The sequence below is a fragment of the Balaenoptera ricei genome, chromosome 6 (genome assembly GCF_028023285.1).
Source record: "Balaenoptera ricei isolate mBalRic1 chromosome 6, mBalRic1.hap2, whole genome shotgun sequence".
Taxonomy (NCBI): domain Eukaryota; kingdom Metazoa; phylum Chordata; class Mammalia; order Artiodactyla; family Balaenopteridae; genus Balaenoptera; species Balaenoptera ricei.
Genome location: NC_082644.1, coordinates 110,555,736 through 110,573,576, shown reverse-complemented (window position 1 = coordinate 110,573,576; position 17,841 = coordinate 110,555,736). Strand labels below are relative to the sequence as shown.

The following is a 17,841-nucleotide window of genomic DNA, read 5'->3' as shown; positions in this document are numbered from 1 at the left end:
TGTTATAAAGCAGAAACTAACACACCATTGTAAAGCAATTATACTCCAGTAAAGATGTTAAAAAATAAATAAATAAAAACACATTTTAATGATAAAGATAATAATAATAATAAAAAAATAAAGAGTATCTGTGTTGATCACATGAAGCAAAACATGAGAAAGCAGTGCCTGGTCACACCGTAGACGCTCAGCGCACATTTGCTTTCTTACTGCCACAAGAGCAATAATGGAGCCTGCAGAATTTTTTTTCATTTGCCTTGTTCAAATCATGCTGTGGTTTTTTTACTCCCTTCTTTTTTTCCAATCATTAACTCTAGCTGCAGGCAAGTTTATGGAAGGCAGCAACTGCATCATTTATCAAGCAGGACACATGCTTAACAAATGCAACGCAGTTTTCTGTCCTTGATGCATCTGAAAAGATTCTGCATGTAAATCTGCATCATGTCTCTACGGCATGACACAGAAATGCTCAGGTTTGAAAAGAAAGCCAACGGCATATGAAACAGAAAGGAATTATATAAACACAGTGAGGATTAGCTCAGCATTTTGAAGCTATAAACCTGGGTACTGCATGGACAGCTTCTAAACTGGAGGAAGGAAATGTTTAGTTAGAGCTATTTGTTTAATATATACACCAGATGAGATAAAGGAATTCAAAAGACAATGTAACTCACACTTCCTCACTCTGTCCTTGTAAAGAACCTCTCTAGTGAGATGACTGTAAATGTTTTTTTTCCAAAACCCACAGAATTTCAACTTGGAGAAATGGCAAAGATGCTTTGCTTGAAAAATTAAGATATACTCCAACTTCCTAAGAAAAAATTAAGCTGTTAATACCTCCTCCTGCCTCATAAGATGCTCTGGTGGCCAATCAGGTGCTTCTTCTGTGAATGCCATTTGCTATTTAATAACAGAAGTGGCTGGCTCTGAAAAGCAATCTGCCTGATGAGGTCTTCAAACTGTGTAATTAGGAGGCTATTCCCTAAATTGGCCCGCAGTGCCTGTGGGATTAGATGAACAAGGCAGAGAGGCCTCAGTGGTTCAGAGGGGCCAGAAAGGGAAAGAGCTGACAGTTCCCTTTTTGTCCATTACTCTGCTCCTCGGTAACACCAGGAATGAGTGTCTCCCTTCCATCAACCTAAAGACAAGTATTCACCCATTTGAGGAAAATTTACTGAGTGCATCCATGTGTCAGGCACAGTGTTAGGTGTAAGTTAGAGCAAGTTAGATATGATTCCTACATTCCAAGCTTACAATCTAGTGAAAGTGAGCTGGAAAATTAAGATGTAAATAACTGTATAACTATTGATAATGACAAGTACAATGAAGAAAAAGAACTGTGCTGTATAAAAGTGGTAAATGTGGAGGAATAATTGAGATTGGGTAGATTGGGGAAGACCTCCCTGAGAAAGTAATATGTAAGCTATGATCCAAAATATGAGTAGCAATTAGCCAGACAAGAGTGTTCCGAGCAAAGGAAAGAGCATACGCAAAGGCCCTGAGGATGCAAAGGGTTTGAGGAGTTGAAAGGCTAGTGTGGCTAGAGCCGTGTGCAAGGGCGACAGTGGCACAAGACTGGAGAGTCTGCAGAGACAGGCAGGGGCCATTTCATGCAAAGCCTTCTAGGCCACAGTCATCTCTTACTTAAAGATTACGTGAAGCCACTGATAAACTCGGTGCCTGGGAATGACATAATCCAGTTGGTATCTTTACAAGTTCGCTCAGGCTGCAGTATAGAGAATAGATTGGTGGAGTAGTGAGTAATACCCCTCACAAATGTACCTAGCACATCAGCTACAAGAGCCCTCCTATTTGAAACAGCCTGCTGACAGCAAGGGCTTTCTCTTACTCATATCTCTAACCCAGTTTGTCAAATCCAGCAGTTTCAACTTTGGTCTCTGTCTTTGGGCTAGAACTGCTGAAACAGACCATCGGAATAGGGAGAGACTTCAGATTCCTTTACCTCATATTAACAGATGAGGAAATGGAGACCCAGAGAGCAACGCAACCTACACAAGGGCAAACAGCCAGCTGGCGAGACAGGTGGGACCAGATTCCAGGTCCTCAGTGATTCCCGATCCAGGTCAATTCTTACTGGACCAGTAAGGAAAAACCCGTTTACCTTCCTCAACCAGACTTAAAATCATAGCCTCTGGGTTGCAATGATCTAATGCAACCCACCGTCCAGCCTTGGAAGCACTGTGCTCTGTGCAATATTCTGCAATGGTCAGTCCAGTTTGAAAGGAATGTGAATTCCTGGAAGGTTTGCTCCAAATACTAATGCAAAAGTCACAGACTGGTGGCCCACAGACCAAACATGGCCCATTAGGTTTTGTCATAGTCTTAAAACAAAACACACAAAAAAGGGAATTAGTTATCAACATTTAACAAAGATCTTACATAAAAATTTGGGTCACTGGCTTCTTCTGTAAACAAACGTCTTAACACCTGGTAATATCTAATTCCCCGGCCTGCACTTCTGCATCAGCAGGAGCTGGGCAAAGGCTGCTCCCTTCAGACAGGGCACAGCAGCCACAGTTTACCCCAGCCCTTCCCATCACTGCGCTGCCACTACTGTTTGTCTTAGATGGGGCCCGTGTCAGTATTCAAATTACTTGCCTGGCCTCTATAGTGTTTTGAGTTAAACAGAAAAGGAATTTACAAACAGGAAGAGAGCTTTTCTTATCCTTAAGTTCCCATTATTATGCCTTCTCTCTTGTTTCATCCCAAACTAGAGGGAACACTTTCTCCTGACTCGACTCAGCCTCCTGCATTCCAAAAGAGACCATGGAGAGGGACCCCTTTAGCAAGGCCACCTTACCTCTGGGAAGCTGGCCATATTCACCAAAATCAGCTGTGGTGACTTCATGGAGATCTGGCCAATCTGGTTTAGAGCAAGTTTCCCATCAGCAGTTACCACAGTGATATGATCAAGGGATCCTAAAAGAAAAATGAAATAAAGGGTCTTCAAATTCAGAAGGACTTCGGTAGCCCCACATCTAAGTCTCTATCAATTCAGATTTGGCTAATGTTTAGGGATCCCTTACTAATGTGGCAAGATGGTTCAAGGGGCTTCCACAGGAGCAGTGGTGTCATGTGATGGAAAGGGCTTTGAAATGTTGACAAAACTAGGTTGCAACTGCTTACCAGCACCAGGGTAGCCAACAGTCCTGGTCTGCCTGGCCCTGAGCGGTTTCCTGTGACACGTGACTTTGAGAGCTGAGACTGGAAAGAGCTGGTCACCCCTCCAGCAACACTGCCATTTACTAACATGAAACCTCAGGCAAGTTAGTCATGTTCTCGGTACCTCGGTTTCCAATTCAATTAAAAAATACTTTACAGGATTAAAGTGAGGAATATAACTAAATATAAACAAGCAAGTATACCATAGGCACCAAAAAATAAACATAAAAATAGTTACCACTTATTAGGCCTTTTAGTTTTCACAACTAGTCTGTAACACTATCACTGTCTCCACTTGACACCGGAGAAAGAGACTTGGGGAGGTTAAATGGGCCAAATCACAGAGCTAACCAAAGGAAAAAGCGCAAGAGCCAAGCTCCAACTCAGGTGTGCTTACTTCCAATTCTAATCAAGGCTCTTTCCCTTATCAGTGGAATTCAAATTTGGTTGTGCATCAGAATCCCCAGGGAGCTTTTTCACGTAGATTCCTGGGTCCCACCCCCAGAGAGCCTGATTCTGCAGGGGCTTGGGAGCCTGTGATTTTGGGGAGCTTGTAGTTTTTCTAAAGATCACCACATGATTCTGACATGCAGCCAGGTTTGGAACTGTTCCCTGATACCACCTTGATTTTGGCACTTAGATTCCCTTTTAGGAAGAAAAACAAACAAAAAACATAAAACAAAAAAAAAACCCCACCAACTATTACCACTTCACTGTTATCCTGGATCTGATCTTTGTCTCTATCTGAATTATGGAAAACCCTGGGCAAAATTTTCTTGTCAAGAAGGCAAGTATATAGTTACAGATGGAAAAGGGGTGTTATTCAAACTCCCTGATTTCCTATGCAAATGAAAACTAAAAGGAAACCTTACCATTCACGTTAAGAACCACTCACAGATGGCTCATTCTGATACACAAAGAGTAAAGGGTCGGGGGCTGGAGGTCAATTTTTTAAACAAACTGGGAGTTGTCCCAGCAAATTGTTGTTAGAATAATGCAGTACCATACCATGGCCCAAAGATCTGATTTGAAGCACAGTACTCAATTCACCATCACAAGATAGAAGGCTGTTGACACCACTGGCTTCAATCTGGAAAAGTCCATGATTCTGAAAACCAGTGACCTGGGTTCAAATACCAACCCCGCCACTTCCTGACTGTGTGACCTTAGGAAGGTCCCTTCAACCTTTTGGGCGTCTGTTTCCTGATTTCTAAATGGGGCATTAAAATCATACTTCTCTCACAGAGTTGTTATGAGGGTTAAATGAAAGAGTTTATGGAAAGCACTTATAATTGTGTCCTGGCATATGTAAGTGCCCAATAAATGCTATTATTATTACTTCTCAACTTTCTCCTGTATTTTAACCAAACTAACCTACTTACAATTTCTCTAATACAGCCTGTTCTCTCTTGCCTCAGGATCCTTCTACTGAGGATGCCCTTCTCTGCTCAGATAACTCCTGCTCACTCTTTAACACTCAGCTATGATTGTATCTAATCTCAGAAATCCTGTCTGACCTCCTAGGCTGGATTACAAACCCTTTATGAGCTCCTGAGGATCCTATGCACACTTCTACAATAATGGCAACCAATATTTACTGAACACTTCCCATGGCAAGACATGGTGCTAAATGCTTTCTGTAATTTATTTGCTTTCATTATCACAATAACCCTATGAGACAGCTCCACCATTTTACAGATGTGGAAACTGAGGCACAGAGTATAACTTGTCCAAGGTCACAAAAGCTCTTAATAATAGAGCCTGAATTCAAACCCAGGTCTGATCAACTCCAAAGCCATGGTCTTCACCACTCTGCTTTGCTATATGGTTTTACACATGTTGGTTTACTTGTCTATCCCTTCACATTAGGATCTAGGCTCTTGGAAGGTGGGGACAATGTCTTTTCTCTTTGTATCTACAGCATCTATTAATCAGCACAGAATAAGTGCTCAATAATGCTTTGATGAATAAATCAATGTATGGATGGATGGATGAATGAATGAGAGGACAAGAATGAACAAAGAAATAAACCTGTATTTTAGACAACTATTAAAAGCAATCAACTATCTTGGAGACAGAAATTGCTGGTAGATGGACGTGTAAGAGGAAAAGTGCCTGCTGGTTCAGATAGTAATGAAAGATGGTATGAAAGAATCTGGCAAAAAAATAAAACAAAATAAAATAAAAGACTGGCTAAGTCTTTAGCCTGTTTCACCTAGTCTCTTCATGGCCCAGATTTCTACACAGAACATTGCACAGACATAACCCTGAAGAGAAAGAAGCAAAGAGGAAATACCAATGGGAGGCCTTCTGAAAACGGATCTTAATTCAGCCTTCCTGATTTGCCAAAAGATCCTTTGCCACAGAAGTCCCAACATGGGCTTTTCAGTACGCACTTGTGGTGGTTCCCACTCCCTAAATCCGTATCGACATAATGCATCAAATCCTTTTCCCTCAATCTGTCCCCAGCGAGAATCTCCCTCAGCCTCATTCCTGCCCCTCATTTTCGCAGAGGTTAACATTTAACAAATTACACTCCCAACCTCTTTCCAGGCCCATCATCTTTTTAAGTTCAACAAGAGTGGAGCTTGCTGGCTAATTTTAAGTATCACATTTCTCCCTGAGCTCCTCTCAAACTGCTCTCTGGTTTCGGCTGCAGAATGTTAACAGGCCAGAAAGCACAGGGGAGACAAAGCACTTTATCAGCTTCATACCTAAAATAATAAGCAAGTTTAAAATAAACAGTTGGGAGAGATTGAATGGCACGCTCTACTGTCAGCAAAGGCAGAAATGCCCCAGTCCAGGGCTGACAAATGACGGAATGGTCTTCTGGTTTCACACTGGATCTCGTCTCTGAACTCTGTTTCTGCTGGTGTTTATAAATGAAGCCGTATACTTTTCACTTGGTTTTCTTAAGAACAAGTTCATGAAATACTTTCTAGTTTCCTTGTGAACTACCCCAAGCAAGATGTGAGTGGGAGCAGTGCAAGCTCCCATAGATACTTTCCGAGGGGGTCCCAGGCTTGACTCTAGGATGATGACAATTTCCAAAAGGCCAATTTAACAGCAATTGGATTTTTCCTGCCTGCCTGCACCATTAGCTGACAACTCACTTCTTCCATCACATCTGCAAACAGTTCTCCTAGACAGTTCTGACATTTCCCACTTAGGAAAGCCACTTTCAGGAAGTTATTAACCCAAACGGAATCTTCCTGGTCAAACTCAGGGGTACAGAAATGCCTCAGGTGGGCAGGTCTGCAGCCAGTTAGTTCCCAGTAAGCGATAAGAACGGCCAAATAGGACAAATTGGAAAAATCAGACCAAAGATGTCAGTTACTATGAGACTAAATACCTACAAGTGTATAGAGTACAGCAATAATAAAATTCCCATTTTTTGAGAGTATTATTCCATGAGAGCAAAGACCATACCTATTTTGTTCACTGTATACCAGCACAATGCCTAGTTCATAGTAGGCAAGTATTTGCTAAATGGATAAATGTAGTGTTAATATGTGCTGGGCACTGTGCTAGAACCATTGCACATGTTACCTCATTTATCTACCCGTCCCAAAGCTAGAAGGTAGGAATTAGACGAGGAAACTGAAAACCAGAGAAGTAAAGTAACTGCCCATGGTCACCAATTAGTAAGTGACAAAGCTAGGACTAAAATCCAGCTGTGCCAAAGCAATGTTTTTGCCACTATGCCCCTCTCCAAAACACAGGTTCAGTCACTAACCTGGTGAGGTCCTTATATTGACAGTCTTATTGAAATTATCCTTGAGCGCTTCTATCACCGACTTCATTTCTTCATCCACCTCTTCCAAGCTGATTATATCCTCAACCAAGGTAGTGTTAAGATTCATTCTGGTTTGGGACTGTCCTTTCCCTTTGGCTAGAAAGTCAACATTCAATGAATTAAAAAAACAGCAGCATAAACAGAGACAATAAACAATGAGTTAAGAAGTACCTACTATGTGCAGGGAAAAAAGCCAAGTGCTGGAAAATTACAGAACATTGTCACTGCCCTAAAAAAGAGCCTACACTTACTGTCAACCTGGGACCCAGCATCATACAAAGCACTTTCTCAGATATTAGTGAAGGCACACATTTTATAATGAGACATCCAGGTGAAAATATGGGCTATAATGCATACGACCTTTATGACCTTGAGCAAGTTACTCTACTTCTCTGATATCAGGTTCCTTTCCTATGAAACAGGAATAATATCTATACTGCCAGGTTGCTGCAAGGATACAAATTAAGTAATTCAAATACCTGAAAGAGCACTATCCACATGGCAGACACTCCATAAGTGAATGAATTCCTTATTTTTCAGAAAAATAAACAGAAGATGAGAAAGGTAGAGTGACTTTGCCTAATGTCACAAGGTCATGAAATAGTAAAGACAAGGTTTGGTCCCAGATGTGCCTAATTTTAAACCCATGAACTTTCCATTAAATTGTCTTCATAAAATGTAATTGGAGATACATAAAATATATTAATTCATTTAAAAATGAATCCTAAGACAAGGATATGCAAAGTATCTGATGGCTGGTACAGACAAAAAAAACAACAGTAGTTTAGCAACATTAAACACCGCCGGTAGTAGTGACAATGGCTTATATTTTAGAAAGCAACAATACTGAGAACTGAATAAAATTCTAATTTATATCTAAACCATCATAGCGATTTTTCATATGCATCTATAATGTGTATATGCATAGATCACTCCCGTGAGTATTACAAATAGTCTTGCATTTCTTTAAGGAGGGTGTGGGAAGGAGAAAAAGAATAAAAATATTTAAATAATATTATCCTATACTAGTTTATTTATTAAGTATACAACAAATTTTATTGAACATCTACAGTGAGCTAGATCCTGAGCTATTTGTATACCATATTACAGTTTGCAATGCAATTTCAAGTACATTCTTCTTTTAGATATTCAAAGCAGCTCTCTGATGTAGGAAGAACAGAGATTATTATTGTCCCCGTTTTACAGATGAGAAATTTGAGGCACAAGCCATTTAAATGTTTTGCCCAAAGTAACCAACCAGTTAGCAGCAGAGTGATTTTTTTTTTGAACATTTATTTGCTTGTATCACCATCTTGCTTGAAATCTCACTGGTCTTAAGTTAACAGGCTAATGGCTTAGAATTGTCAGAACTGATGAAAGAGGTGAATCTTCAGATTTAGAAACACAAGTTCCAAACAGGATAATAAAAGTAAATTCATACCTACATTTTGTGAATGCAGAAAACCAAGGACAAAGAGATTGTGAAAACAGCCAGAGAAAAGACAAATTATCCATAAAGGATCAAAATTTAGAATAATAGCGACAATAGAAGCTAGAAATAATTTCCAAGAGCAACAACAGAAGCTAGAAACAATGGAAATAACATCAACTTTAGTGTTAAACCAAGTATGCATGTTAAAAATTTTAAGTTCTGCCTATCAATATTAGAATGGATAAATATTCTTTATGAATGAAATACTATACAACCGTAAGAAGAAAAGATCTATAACTACAAAGAAGAATTTAAATGAATCTCACAAACATGATGTTAAGCAAAGAGGCTAGACACAAGAATCCAGACTGTACAGTGCAAAATCCAGATACAATAACATATACTAAACAGTATAACAGATAAACAAATAAACAGTATATCATTAGTAGTTAGAATAATAGTTACCTGCAAAGGGTAGAAGGTGGTAAGTTACTAAAAGGGAGCAAAAGGGCACTTTTGACATGCTGGGAATGCTCTGGTTTTTGGTTTGGGTGCTGATTACATAAGTAAAAATTATATAAGTGAAAATTATCAAGCTATTTTCTTATGATAGCTGCACTTTTCCATAGGTGCTTTATTTTTATAAAAACATAAAAAAGAAATTAAAAGTAACCACCAAAACAATAAGAAATAGAATGTATACCTTCCAAATCAGCAGAGATGAAAAAAGAAGAATAAAGAAACTTGATTAATCCAATAGAAAGGAGAAAAGAAGAAACAAAGAAAACCTCAATAAAGAGGTAGTACAAAATAATAGAAATACAAGTACTCAGACCAAAGAACCAGTTAAAAGTTAGAGATTCTCAGTAAGATTTTTTTTAATCTAGTCATATATAATATATACAAGAGATTTTACAAAAATATAAGATCACAGAAAGTTTAATGTATGGGCATGAGAAAATTATAACCCTAGCAAATATTAATCAAAAGAAGGTTGGTGTAGTTATATTAATATAAGACAAAATCGATTTTACAACAAAATGCATTATTAGAAACAATGAGGAGCACTTCATAAAAAGAGAAAAAATTCACCAGAAAGATATAACAATTCTGAGCTTCAAAACTACTTATGGACTGAAGAAAAATGCACAGTGGAATTTTAAAATATTTTAAATGACAATAATAAAAATACTATACATAAAAAACTTGTAGGAAGTACCTAAAGTTGTATTTATAAATTTACAGCCTTATATGCTTACAAGAAAAGAACAAAAGTCGAAAATTAATGAACTAACTGTCCAGCTCAAAGGATATAAAAAGAACAAGAACATGGGAGGAAGTAAACAATATAGAACAGAAGTCAATGAAGTTTTTAAAAAGAGAGATCAAAAAAATTAAAAGCTCTTTTACTAAAAAGGTGTATAAAATTGACAAACTTCTGTCAAAAATAATTGATTAAAAAAGGGAAGTAGGGACTTCCCTGGTGGCGCAGTGGTTAAGAATCTGCCTGCCAATGCAGGGGACACAGGTTCGATCCCTGGTCTGGGAAGATCCCACATGCTGCAGAGCAACTAAACCCATGCGCCACAACTACTGAGCCTGCGCTCTAGGGCCCACAAGCCACAACTACTGAGCCCACGGGCCACAACTATTGAAGCCCGCGCACCTAGAGCCCATGCTCTGCAACAAGTGAAGATGAGAAGCCTGAACACTGCAAGGAAGAGTAGCCCCCACTCGATGCAACTAGAGGAAGCCCGCGTGCAGCAACGAAGACCCAAGTCAGCCAAAAATAAATAAATTAATTAATTATTTTAAAAAAGGGAAGTAGACACAAATAAATAATACTAAGAAAGAAAAAGGGGACACAGTCACCAAAACAGTAGAGATTTTAATAATCTTAAGAGACTATTATGGACAACTTTATGCCAAGAACTTCCTATAAACATATAATTTACTAAAACTAACTCAAGAACAAAAAGAAAATCGGGGAGTTCCCTGGTGGCCTAGTGGTTAGGATTCTGGGCTTTCACTGCCGTGGCCTGGGTTCAATCCCTGGTCAGGGAACTGAGACCCTGAAAGCTGCATGGCGTGGCCAAAAAAGAAAAAAAAAAGTATTCCTATTCACCAGCAACCAAATAGAACACACAATTTTTAAAAAGATATAAACTTAAAACAATGAATCTTCTATAAGATAATACAGAATATATTTATGACCTTAAGGTAGGGGAAAATTTCTTGAAAAGGAAAAAAAAGAGCACTACTCGAAAAAGATTGATATACTGGTCTACATTAAAATTAAGAACTTCTGTTCACTAAAAACACACTGTGAAAAGGCAATTGTTATCAGCAATACATATATATATGCAGAAGTCTTATCTTTAGAATACATTAAAATTCTTACAAGTCAATTTTTTAAAATGGGCAAAAGACTGGAAAGAGGATATCCAAATAACCAATAAACAAATAAAAGGTGCTCACCATCATTATTCATCAACGAAATATAAATTAAAACCATAATGAGATATAACTGCACACCCATCAGGATGGCTAAAATTAAAAAGGCTGACCATACCAAGTGCTCACAAGGATACAGTGGGTATTTAGCAAATAGAAAGCTAAAACACTCTGGGAAGGAGTGTAACCTGACATGACTACTTTGGAGAATTGTATGTTCTGAAACTGAACTGAAACTGAATATATGCATAACCGAAGGCTCAGCAATCCTCCTCTTGGTATACACCCAACAGAAAGGCATACATATGGGCACCAAAATGCATGTTCATAGCAGCATTATTTATTTTAGCTCAAAACTGGAAGCAATTCAAATATCCATCAACTATAGAAAACACACATAAATCGTGGTACGCATTCACTGGGGTACAATAAAGAAATAAAAATGTACCAACAACTACTACAGGCAACAACATGGACAAATCTCACATGTAGATTGCTATCAAAAGAAGCCAGGCATGAAAGAATACATCTTGAGTTCAAAAAGGGCAAAACAAATCTGTGGTGGTAAAGTCAAGAGAGGGGGCTGTCTTTTGAAGGGTGACAACAGAAAAGGACATGAGGGAAACTTCCAGAGTACAAGTGACGTTCTATATCTTAATCTGGGTGATGGTTACATGGTTGTGTTCACTTTGTGAAAATTCACTGAGCCATACACTTACAATTTATGTACGTACTTTTCTGTGTACATCACTCAATTTACTTTAAAAAACATCATATACAAAAGTGACAAAAATGATGATAGCCTAGAAATAAACCTGATTAAAGAACTGTGCAAGACCTTTATGGAGAAAACCTGACAATATAAGTTTCATAGAGAAGAGCAAAAGGCCAAGAAGAAGAAAAAGAAAAAGCTAGCGTGTTCTGAGGGGAAAGATTTGTACCACTAGATTCAAGACTTGTGATTCAGGCACTAAGGAATTTAGTGCAGGGAGAGATGAGTAGTTCAACACATCAAGAACTCAGATATAAATCATACATATAAAGAAACCTGACATATGACAGAGGAAGCATTACAAATCTGGGAGTAAAGAAGGCCACTCAATAAGTGAGGTTGACACACTTATTACCCATTTTAAAAAGAAATAAAATTAGATTCCCTACCTCACATCATATTCAGAAATAAATTCCATATGGATTAAAAACCCAAATGTGGAAAGTAAAAACCTTTAAAAGATTTAGAAGAAAATACAGAAGAATAGCTTTATGACTTTCAGATAGCTGAGGGTTTGTTAAGTAAGACAGAAAAAGCAAAAATGATAAAAGAACTGAAAAATATGACTACATTGAAACTTATGTTCAATGAAAGACATCATAAAGTAAAAAGGCAAAGTAGATACTTGCAACATATACAGTCAACAAAGGATTAGCATTCCTAATATAGAAAGAATCCAATAAATCTAAAGGAAAACATCAAACAACCAACTTTTGAAGAGGCAATCAAAGAAGACAAAAACTGAAGAGCCAATGAAATATGAAAAGATGCTGCTTACGCGCTGCAGCTAACATCTAGCGCACTAGAAGACTGCAATGCTGTGGGCGTCAGGAGACCTGGATTCCAGTTCTGCCACTACCTCGATATGACCATGGGCAAACGTCTTACATACGGACCTCAGTTTCCTCATTTGCAAAACGGTGAGATCTGTGCTTCACTAGGTAATTAGAAGAATTTCTTCACTGGATAATTACAATTCCTTCAATGGATAATTATAAGGATCAAATTAAATTATTAAATGTATGTGAATTTAAAACAATATAATGCAACCTATAGATCAAAAGTTATTAACTGAATATAAGGCTTCTATGCATTAAAGCTCTTTTGGCAACTTGTTAATTTTCCTATTAACAGAAAAGGAAAAGGTCTGCATGAAACCGTAAAAGAAAAGCAGTGGGAAAAATATGCAGTAGGGTATTTCAAGCACCATCCTTAGGAGTGGACTCCCTGACCCACCACTGCAAATAGCAGGTCTGCTTGACAATTTTCTGTCACTCATTCATTCCTTCAACAAAATTTTTTGATACATACTATGTGTCAGGCCCTGTTAGTTGCTAAACAAGAAAGTCATAGACCTCACAGGGTCCAGTATGGAAGACATAACAAACAATAATTAACTAATTAATGAGTGCTGTGCTTAAGTACATCAAAGGTAAAGTGACAGTGTGCACAAATGCATGTAACAAGGGACCTGACCCAGCCTAAGAGGTCAGGGAAGGCTTCCCTGAGGAAGCGACATTTAAGCTAAGACCTGAGTTGTATCAAGGTCTCATTCTTGGATGACACAAGCCATTAAGATCAACCATCTAAATCCACGGCTCTAATATCTCCTCACCCAACAACCTTCTGCTTTTAATATTATTTCCAAAGTAGATCTTCCTATCAGGAGAAGGCATGTTGATCCCTGCCACAAGTATTCTGATTTGCTTGGCACTTATACCTCTAATTCTAAATCTAAAAGAAATTAGGCATTTTCTGAGCCATAATAACAAAAGAGGCAGCATGGCAATGAGAAAACAGGTTCTAATACCATCTCTGTCCCTGTGACCTTTTAAGCTAATCAACGGAACCACCTGAGATACCATTTCCTCATGAGGCATGGGGAGAAATTCAGAACATCTCTGAGATCCCTTCCAGCTATGATAATTCAAGGGCTAAATATAAGACAGGGGTGAGGAGGTCATGCCTCTACCTTTGGCTTTCTTGGTAGCGAAATGACGGATTGGTACAGCTGGATAGGCCAGGTATTGGCCGTGGTCATTCTGTCTTCCACTCACTGTCTTCAGCATAACTTCTGAAACAGGTCTGGTCAAGGCTGCAAGGGAGTTGCAAAAGGCAGGGTGGACCAAGCGGAAGCACCTTAAACCCAAGGCCATGACTGAAGACAATTCTTGTGAACACCCACTAAAAATAACAAGACAAAAAGGAGATCAAAGTAAAACAGACCCTATTACAACTTCAGAAAATAATCTGTACCAGTTAGCAAGCAAATCCTATCAGCAGAGTCTATCAATCAGTTTTGAGTATGTGCTAGGTAACTTAAATACATTATCCCTAATCATCCTCCCAACATCTGTACAACTTAATATGATTAGCCCTATTTTATACTACGAAGAAACTGAGGCTCATGGAGATTTAAGCAACTTGCTCACAGTCTGTAGGACTCCAAATCGCCATGCTCTTTCCACTACAGCAAATGCCCCTTAGCACACAGGGAACAGAGTTAAGTAAATGCGCAGCAGACTAAATCCTTAATGATGGTAATTAAACCTTTATAGGAGAAAAGGCACAAAATCTTGATACAGTTATACTATAAAGAGGAAGGGCAGATCACTGGAAGAAGACTTTAAACTAAATAAAATCATTTCAACAGGCATAAAATGACTGGAAAATTCACACAACAGCATTTAATTAAAATTTTCTTTGGTTCCTTATGCACTGATTACCAATTAGAACGCACTTGACTGTGAGTCTGAAGCATGGCTGAGGTTTGAGGTCTTCCATGTTATAGAACTAAAGCTCTGGGAAATGCCACCCTCCTTGGTGTTAACACAAGTTACACATTATACTTCTGAGGGCTTTGACCATGGAAAAGATGCTAGAGCCTACAGCTACCTCTGGGATAGAACACAGTTCTAGCTTACTGGCAAATGTAGCATTAATAGCTTCTGCCAGGAATCTGGCTATTATTACTCAGCTAAAAATTAAGCACAATTAGCATCAAATACTTGGAAGCTACCATCTTTGAAAAACAGCCCCAAATCTCATTAAAAAAATAACAAATCTCATCCTAGAATTTTGATGCAGTATAACAGACTGAATAAGAGCATGGGTTTTGCAGCCAGAAGACTTGGAATCCAATCCCATCTCCACCACTAAATGGTGACTAAATGCCCCTGAACCTCTCCGCACCTTGATTTCCTCAACTGTAAAATGGAGATAATTATAGTTATTTCCTAGGTTTGGGAAGAATAAATAGGTTAATGTAAGTAAAACACTTGGCACAGTCTCTAGCAGACAGCAGGAGTTCCCCAAAAGGGTACCTATTGACCGCTGTCACCTTTCCTTTCAAAGACTTCCATGCCAGGGTCAGACACAACAAAGAAATCGTACATGTCATTACTAAAGTACAAGGAAGCCTAGAGTCAGTCACATCTGGATATAAATTTCAACTTTGGGCAATTGATTCCACTTACTGGGCATCACGTTCCCCCTTTGCAAAATGAGAAAAATAATCCTGCTCTTAAAGCAAAATGAGATAGTGAATGCATATTAAAAACCTAGTAGAGTGCCGGGAATATAGTACCTGTTTAATAAAAGCTGGCTATCATTACCACTATTTTTTTAAAGAAAAGCAAATGAGTTGCACAAAGGCAAATAACTTCTCCCGATGGAATTTTTAATAGCAAGAGATGCTAGATGTCAGTGATGAGTGTGTGGACGTCAGTAAAGACAAAGCTAGATAAAAAAATAAAAAATCTTCCCCTTTTACATTATTAATGCCTACTATTAATGGAGGTCAGGCCTGGGCTGCCTGCTTTACCCATATTATTCATTTAATCCTCTCAAAAATGCCACAAAGATAGTATAATAATCTCCTTTTTATAGATGTAGAAGCTGAGGCTCAAAGAGACTGTCACTGACCAAGGGCATGGAGCTAATAGTTCTGCCCTGTAGCAGCAAAACTGTTCACAGAAATGTGCCTCTAAGTGAGGTTTCTATATCTAGGTTTTTGCCTAATATAGCCAATGCCTAACCCACACTTATATCCAAATATGGCTGTATAATATAGTGTGTTTTTTTTTAATCTACAGGGTCTCAATCTGGCTGTTTCACTAAGACAGGTTTCCTGGTGTTCCTGTTGCAGGTCACAATACCAATCCACAAAGCAACAGGAAATCAAAATGGTTTAGAAATAAACAACCTTTGACAGAAAACGCACCCAAAAGCAGACCCGGTACACGTGAACCGGAAGACGACTCTATAAATAAACCACACTGCTGAAATGCTTAAGGCGTAGATTTTAATTGCACAGAAGTCAGGAAACTTCAAAGTGGAAGGTCAATAAAGGCAATCCCTTGGACCCTTTACCTTAAGAACATGCATATTAACACTCAGTTCAGCAGAGAAGTAAGGTCGAGGAAAGGAACCATTATGGGAGCCCAAGTATTATACAACAAAATTAACCTACACTCAGAAAAAAAAATGCAGCAGGAAATATCTGACCTTTGGATGCGGTCTTAAACTGTAATCTCAGTCTGCCCATTTACTAGCTGTGTGACCTTAGGGAGATCATCAGCCTCTCTGAGCTACAGTTTCCACTGCAACTTTCTCATGGTGATATTAATGAGCCTTTAAAAAGGTAATTATAACAATAATAATGAAACAATAGCTTATAATCATATAGTGATAACTATGTGCCAGAAACAATTCTAAGTGATATATTGTATATATTAACTCATTTGAGCTTCATGATAACCTAGGAGATAAGTACTTATTATTATAACCATCTTACGGATAAAGAAACAGAGGCACAAGATAAATAATTTGCCCAAGATTTTATTTCAGGCACTTTTGTTCCAGAGTCTGTGCTCTTAACCACTATCCTAGGTTGTGTACATAAGGCAGTATAATTACTGGCATTATTTTTCCAACTGTTGAAACATTTTTAAAAACTACTTGAAGCACATGTTCTTTATCCAAAGTCGAAGTTCTCAAAACTTGAATTTTCCTGTTTTTTCATAGAAGGTGCACTTTAATTTTGTAAAGAAATAGATGAGGAACACAAAGTCCTGGTTTATCCACTGTCCCAGCAACCTCTACCAATCCAGCTGTATATTAGTTTATGATACGTAGACTTTTATAAATGTGGGTGTGCACACACGCAGGCCCTTGTTTTATATAAAATACTTTCACGTGTTACCTGGTTCTCACAGTAACCAGGGTTGTGATAATCACCCACATTTTACAAATAAGCAAATTGATATTTCATTTCCTTGAATACTCTTCCTGCTCCAGGGTCTTCAGAAATACTGTTGAATCTGCTTGGAATGATCTTCCCTCACCTCTTTAATGAACTACCGCACACTTTCCTTTCAGATTTCAGCTTAAGCATCACTTCCTCACAGGATGCCTTCCTTGGCTATCTCCTCTAGCCCAACAGGTCAAACGTCCTATAGCCCACTTTCATAGCACCCTGTACTTTTTCATAGCACTTACTTTAACAATATCAGTTAATATTTGTGTAGTTATTTGATCATTGTCTAATTCCCTTCGTAAGACTATAGGCAGTACAAGGACTAATCTATGGTTGTCTTGTTCATGGCTGCATCCCCAGTCCCTACCACAGTCCTGAACACAGGAGACACTGAATAAATGTGAAGAATCCATGAGCCAAAGTCTATAAAGATTAAGTCCTTCCTCCAGGTCACGATGCTGGCACCAAAACTGAAATCTAAGCCTCAGACAGTAGGTCCTAGGCTCTACTTCCCACTGCTTCCATTATCTCTTGGTTTGCCAGATTTTTCACTTAGAGATAATAGGGCATGTTCTCTAAATTCAGTGCCATATGAAGGCATTTATAGTATCTGACTCTATGCAGGATCATGTCCCTGGCACAGCCAAAGGAAGGATGAGACACTTTAACAAGTGGAGAAAGAGCTTTTGCCTAAGAGCTAGGAGGGCTGCATTCCAATATTCCTATCTCATCACTCCCTGCCAGCCATCCTTTTTAGACTCATAACTACCCTGTATTCAAAAAGCACTTGTGGAAGCTCTGCTGATGACCTGAGACTTGTATCAAGTCATTTCTTCTACCTAGGTTTTCTTTCCTCAACTATAAAACGAAGGGTCAGACTAGGTTTTCATTCTTTCTAACTATAAAGCTCTCCAAGATTCTGAGAATGCAAGAGAGTGGGGTGACAG

The 17,841-nt window shown here is 38.5% G+C and overlaps 1 protein-coding gene across 2 annotated transcripts in view; it reads right to left on the bottom strand.

Annotated features, from left to right (window-relative positions):
- The window catches only part of MRRF (mitochondrial ribosome recycling factor), a 55,766-nt gene that overhangs the window by 36,910 nt on the left and 1,015 nt on the right, over positions 1 to 17,841 (bottom strand). The window contains exons 2-4 of one of the 2 annotated variants that reach the window (XM_059925539.1): positions 13,610 to 13,821; positions 6,920 to 7,075; positions 2,822 to 2,940 (exon numbers count right to left, since the gene is read on the bottom strand). In XM_059925539.1, coding sequence (XP_059781522.1) covers positions 2,822 to 2,940; positions 6,920 to 7,075; positions 13,610 to 13,793 — 459 coding nt within the window. In that variant the 5' untranslated portion in view covers positions 13,794 to 13,821. The remainder of the gene's footprint in view (positions 1 to 2,821; positions 2,941 to 6,919; positions 7,076 to 13,609; positions 13,822 to 17,841) is intronic. The other variant, XM_059925540.1, reaches the window with a different exon arrangement.